General features: G+C 46.1%; 1 protein-coding gene across 3 annotated transcripts in view; it reads left to right on the plus strand.

Moving 5' to 3' along the window:
* ST6GAL1 (ST6 beta-galactoside alpha-2,6-sialyltransferase 1) overlaps window positions 1–5,781 on the plus strand; it is a 44,830-nt gene extending 39,049 nt beyond the window's left edge. For all 3 annotated transcript variants that reach the window (XM_061465426.1, XM_061465428.1, XM_061465427.1), the window contains 3 exons: window positions 1,169–1,270; window positions 2,494–2,668; window positions 4,931–5,781. In XM_061465426.1, coding sequence (XP_061321410.1) covers window positions 1,169–1,270; window positions 2,494–2,668; window positions 4,931–5,172 — 519 coding nt within the window. In that variant the 3' untranslated portion in view covers window positions 5,173–5,781. The remainder of the gene's footprint in view (window positions 1–1,168; window positions 1,271–2,493; window positions 2,669–4,930) is intronic.
* Window positions 5,782–6,000: the final 219 nt, after the last annotated feature.

The following is a 6,000-nucleotide window of genomic DNA, read 5'->3' on the forward strand; positions in this document are numbered from 1 at the left end:
TGAGTTAAGTGACTAATAGGTAACTGGTAGCACCAAGAGCCAGCCAGCTCTGTGGTGTGGGGAGGGAAACAGCAAAGACTTGGGGCTGTGGAGCTGCTCCCCACCTAGTTTCTTACCCCTTTGATTTTGTGCCTGTCACAGCTCTCTGGAGTTTGTGTGCCTCTGCCAACTTGCATGGCTTTGTTTGTCTGACCTTTGCTCTCTCTGATGCTCAGTCTTTCTTGAATCCTCCTTGTATGTATTTCACACCAGGAAAGTTACGGAAAGATTTCTAGACTTCAAAGAAACAGTGAAATGAAAATAAAGCTCCATCCCACTTATTTCTGGGTAAGGGGTTGCTAGTGCCAGCTCCTATGCCCTCTCCCTGCCTCTGTCTCTGGTGTCCAAGGAGCAGAGGCAAAAGTTCACATCTGCAGTGTTGCACACTCCAGATGGATATTCTAGATACTGTAAGGAAATGGAACCAGGCAGTACATGTGGTCAAGGCCAAAGCCTAATCTTGCAGAGTTATGAACAGATGTGAGGAAGCCCTTTTCACTTCTGGAATAATTTCATGGAATCATAGAACCACAAAATGGTTTGAGTTGGAAGGGATCTTAAAGCTCATCCAGTTCCAACCCCCTGCCATGGGCAGGGACACCTTCCCCTAGAGCAGGTTGCTCAAGGTCCCATCCAACCTGGCCTTGAACACTGCCAGGAATGGGGCAGCCACCCACCCATGTGGAGACTTCTTTTGGTTCAAATGAAGGTTCTTGGTAAAGCCAACAGCATGTTTGCATTAAACTCTTCCTGGACTGTCCTGGTGACTGGTGGCAGCAACTGATGTTCCCCCCTGCCTCTGGTAGCTCTAGAGATAGTACCCATCATACAAGCTGGGTCACTCTGCTGGTCCTGTCCTTATTTTATTATTGAAGATGGTTAGAGAAAACCTTGTAAAGCATAATGGCAGTTTTTCTTGTGACCCTCCACTAAATCCTGTGCTGTTAGCAGAACTGGAGTGGGTGCTGGAAGGGCATCACTGGGGTTTTTGTGTTTGCCTGCATGCAGTGGGGCATGCTCAGTAACCAGCAGTGGGGTGGTTGTTGCTATATTCTGCTATGTTTTACTGCTTGGCTGCTTGCTCATTCTGACAGCATACTGTGTATCACTGTATTTGTTGTTCTTCAAGCTTGTAACCGTTGAGAAGCAGCAGTTCCTGGGAGAAGCACTATATAACACTGGAATCTTAATTGTCTGGGATCCAGCACCATATCATGCAGAAATTCATGAGGTAAGGCTGAGTTTTCTATAAATAAAATCAGATTGATATGCTTTGAAGTGCATCTGTTAACCCACTTCCTCCTAATGTGGGCAATCACTCATTTTAAGGCACTTCTTTCTTACCTTTTCCTTGACGTGTGTATGTTTGTATGTAATTCTGAGAGTATCCCATCATGGGTGCTCCTAAGGAAACGCTTGTCCCTGATACCAGTGAAGGGCCTCAGGCCAGGTGCAATGGGTCACATTACCTTTACTTTCCCTTGGGCTGCAGCAGTTGTCACCTCATTAGAGGATGATCTTCTCTTCCTGACACTTGGTATGAGATTTGCTGACAGTTGATGCTTGGATATTTCAAGCACCAGTCAGACATGAGATATACTTGATGCGTTATGAATGGATTGGGAAACCCTCTGAAGATCTTGGCAAATGCCTCCTGTCTGTGTCAGCTAGACTTTCACTTGTGTTGCAATCCCTGTAGCATTCACTTTTCATTTTGGGTACAAAAGGGTGTTATTTGAGAAGTGATGAGATTTGGAGGCTCAGGGTGAAAGCAGGTAGGAGTGAATAGCCCATTCTTTTATTTTAAGCTCTGCCTGTAACTGAGAGGTCTTTGCGTTCCTCTCTCTGAACTGTATTTCCTATTTTCTTGCTGATGCTTATTCTTGTGCCTAGTCCCACACCTCCAGGAGACATGAGGGTGTATGTGCGGCATGTTTAAGAGTCAGTAAAAACAGGATGGGGTATTTTTAGCATAGGGAAAAGGATCTCAAAATGGCTTTAAGAAAACATAAACCACTCCTAAGTGTTTTTACTGAAAGGGGAAGTTTTAGGATGCAAATCAGCTCAGTCTGGTTTAGGAGGCTGTGCTGGGGACACTTGCTGGCAAAATGCTTTGTACTCCAATGTGGAGAGGGGTTGGGGTCTATAACATTTAGACCATGGTTCTCAACACCATCTGCTATTGGGGGTGTGGAATGGAAGTATGCAAGATGCTGATTTCATTTAATGGTCCTTTACTGAGATTTGGCACCTTTCCCTGATCTTCACTGAGTTAAGTCACTGTGGTGACTTGAGGAGCAGATGAGGTGTTGGGGGACAGTGAGTGAGTGTGTGTGCCTACAGCACGAAATTTGCCCCCTGACAGCAGCAGATTCTCTCATCCTTGTTTCCCGATAGCTATGGAAATAAGTGGTCTAGAAATAAATAGTCTGACTTCCCGTGTCTGTTTTACAGTGGTACAAGAAACCAGACTACAACTTTTTTGAAAGCTATAAGTCTTATCGCAGCACACATCCAGAGCAGCCCTTCTATATCCTGAATCCAAAAATGCAGTGGCAACTCTGGGATATCCTGCAGGAGAATTCCCTGGAGCAAATTCAGCCTAATCCACCATCATCAGGAATGCTTGGTAAGATAATTTCCTCCAAACTTCTGGTTCAGTTTGCAGGCAGGAGCTATCTAGGATGCCTTTATTTAAAGACAACTACAAATTCATGGTACTTCAATATCGGAGTTACCTTTGCAGTGTTTGTCCTATGCCAAAACTGAAGCTGCCTGTCTTTAAAGCAGCAGCTCAGTTGTGTTCAAGGAAGCAGTTTGCAGCACTCCTCTGAAACAGCAGTTACAAACATGGCCTGGTTCCATGTGGAAACAGGGGAGCAGATTGCAACATCGAGGTGGTCTCTAGGATTTCTGTCTTCTAGTGCCAGAGCAATTCCCACAATTCCCACAGGGTGCAAGAGGAAGAATACAAGGCAACTAAATCTGGTTACTGCAAATGAAATCTGAGTGCTTGTCTGATTATTCTTTCCATATATAAATATGGAAATATATATATATGGAAAAGTATATATAGTTACAGACTTGCTGGGGTGCTGGGGATGGTCAGCCTGAATAGTTGCCCTGAAAAGTTTAGTGATATTTCTCCTTATTCAACATGCCAACATTTTGCTTGTCAGCATCCTAAATGCAGCCTCTCAGCAAAGGGGCTCATTTTACATTCTGCTGTTGCAGAGCTTTTCCTTCTTGCTGCAGAGCAAATGTTGTGCCAGCTGAGTTAAAAGGAGTGAACTTCCCAGGAAGCTTGCATATATTTGAAATCACAGAACTGTAGAATCCCAGACTGGTTTGTGCTGGAAGGGACCTTAAAGCTCATCCAGTTCCAACTCCCTGCCACAATCAGGGACACCTTCCACTAGAGCAGGTTGCTCCAAGCCCCGTCCAACCTGGCCTTGAACACTGCCAGGGATGGGGCAGCCACAGCTTCTCTGGGCACCCTGTGCCAGTGCCTCAGCACCCTCACAGGGAAGAATTTCTGCCTCATGTCTAATCTCAGTCTCCCCTCTTATCAGTTTAATGCCACTGCCCCTTGTCCTGTCCCTACAGGCCCTTGTCCAAAGCCCCTCTCCAGATTTTTTGTTGGCCCCTTTAGTATTGGAAGACTGTTAGAAGATTTCCCCGGGGTCTTCTCTTCTCCAGGCTGAACAGGACCAGCTCTCTCAGCCTGTCTAGATAGATGGATGGTCTTGTTTGCCACATGGATGTCCAGCTGCTGTGCTTCAGCCCCTCCTCTGCTCACAGCTGTGCTCCCATCACTGCTGGTGCAAAGGCACATTTCTACCTCTTCTTACTTTTGCCAGTCACCTCTCTAGTTTCCTCTCACAGCCTTGCTCTTGTCCAGCACCTACTGCATCATTGCTGGGATATGTGCAGGCCAACTGCGTAACAGCAAGTCAGTGACTTCAGCAGCAAAATTGTTGTTAGCTGGAGTTAGGGGCTTGAAGGCAGGCACCCCGCCATGCCAGAGAGCAAATCCCTCTGTGGCTTAAGTTTGGGCCAAGCTACCTCCTTTGTAAAACAAGTCACCTCGCCAGACTCAAGGGCACAGACAAGCTCCAGTTTGCAACCCTGGGTTTCTTGGAAGGCCTAAGTGTGAATGAAAACTGTAATTTCAAAAGGTGGATGACAGCGTGTTTAAAATGCACCTTACTCAAACAAGTGGTTTCACAGCTAGGTTCTAACAGTGTCATGCAAACCGTGTGCTTGGAAGAACAATGAGTCAATAACTATGGCTTACTTCTGATCTGGCCAGAAAGTCAACAGGGCCGTGCCCAAACGTGTGAACGTCCTTAAGTGGTTCTGTCTCTCAGAAGACAGGGGAGGGCAGCACTGCTCTGCTGCTGCTGGGGAGCTGGGGTCCTGAAGCACAGAGGCTGCTCAGTCTCCATGAGCCATTTCCAAGCACAGTTCCCCTTTCATACCCCCTGCATTCACAAGAGGCAGATGGGGAAAAGTGAAGGTCTCATCACTGCTTACCCAAGCAAGTTTGTGATGGGCTGTTTGGATCAGCTAATTGGAGCATATGCTTGGCGCATGCTCAAGTTTCCAGGAAGGTCATGGAGAATGGCAGCACTGTTAAAAAGTGGCCTTTTGTCATGGCTGTGGCTGTTAACAGTCTGCTGTAAGCAAGTCACTCATCTGCTTTGCAAGAGAAGGCTTCACAAAACAGCCCTGTCTGGCCAGACTTGTTTTCTCCCCCTCTCCTCTGAACTGTCAGAAAGGAAACCCTTCCCGTTGGAGCTGGATGCTCCTTGCTGACTGCCTGTTTGCTGGAACATGTAATCAGTTCCCTGGCTTGACATGGGGTTCTCTGCTTTCTCTCCCTCCCTAGGCATTGTGATCATGATGACGCTCTGTGACGAAGTGGACGTGTACGAGTTCCTCCCTTCCAAACGGCAGACTGACATTTGCCACTATTACCAGAGGTTTCATGACCGTGCCTGTACCATGGGAGCTTACCACCCCCTCCTGTTTGAGAAAAACTTGGTGAAACATATAAACCAGGGCACAGATGAGGACATCTATATCCATGGGAAAGCTACTTTGCCCGGCTTCCGAAATGTGCATTGCTAGTAGACCAGTTTTTAGTGTGTTTAGGAGTCTTTTACTTGACTGGCAAAGCACTTTTGAAATCAGGGTTGTCAGATTCGTTAGGTCTAAGCACTGGTGTGTTTTGACAGCTCTTCCACATTGCAACACTTGCTCTTAGGACTGCTTTGCCTAACTTCTCCCAGCTGTAAAGCAGCGTTAATACATTGAGGTACATCCACGTGGTGTCTGCACGAGTCACTGCAATAAATTTACTCCCAGCGGAGCCAGGCTCGTGCAGCAGGTGGATATCTGTGTCTTCATGTCAACCCATGGTGTATGGGTGGCTCAGGAGATGCTTTCTAAGCAGAGATTGCACAAGCCAGGATCAAATGTTGACTGTAGTTTGGTTTTCTTCAAAGGGGTTATGACAGCCAAAAACCTGGTCTATTGAGAAACAAGAGAAATAATGTAAACCTTGTTCCCATAGTCCTAGGAGTTCTTTGGAGCAGAGCTGATAGATGGAAACAGTGTCAAAGCTGGGTGCGGGCAGGCTAAACTCCTAGTACAAAATATTGGATTTTACAAACAGTTTGTAAAATAACTGTGGCACCTTCCTTTCAAATTGTAGGACTTCTGAGAGCAGGAGGAAGAGGTGGCAATTTACAATTTGGTGATTCTTGCAAGACTTTTAAATCTTTTTCCTTTTTTTTTTCAATTGCTTAAAATAAATGTGAGTTAACATTAACTCCTCCAGTGCAGTGTTGTGCTTGGTACAGAAGAAGCCTTATTTCAGAAATCTTTTGGGCAAGATGCTCTGAGGCACCAATGGGAGAACTCACTGAAGTCAGTACCTCTTTTCAGCTATCTGCT

Source organism: Pezoporus flaviventris, unplaced genomic scaffold, assembly GCF_033815535.1.
Source record: "Pezoporus flaviventris isolate CSIRO_AGI_PZ_B2104156 unplaced genomic scaffold, CSIRO_AGI_Pfla_v1 ptg000040l, whole genome shotgun sequence".
Classification (NCBI taxonomy): domain Eukaryota; kingdom Metazoa; phylum Chordata; class Aves; order Psittaciformes; family Psittacidae; genus Pezoporus; species Pezoporus flaviventris.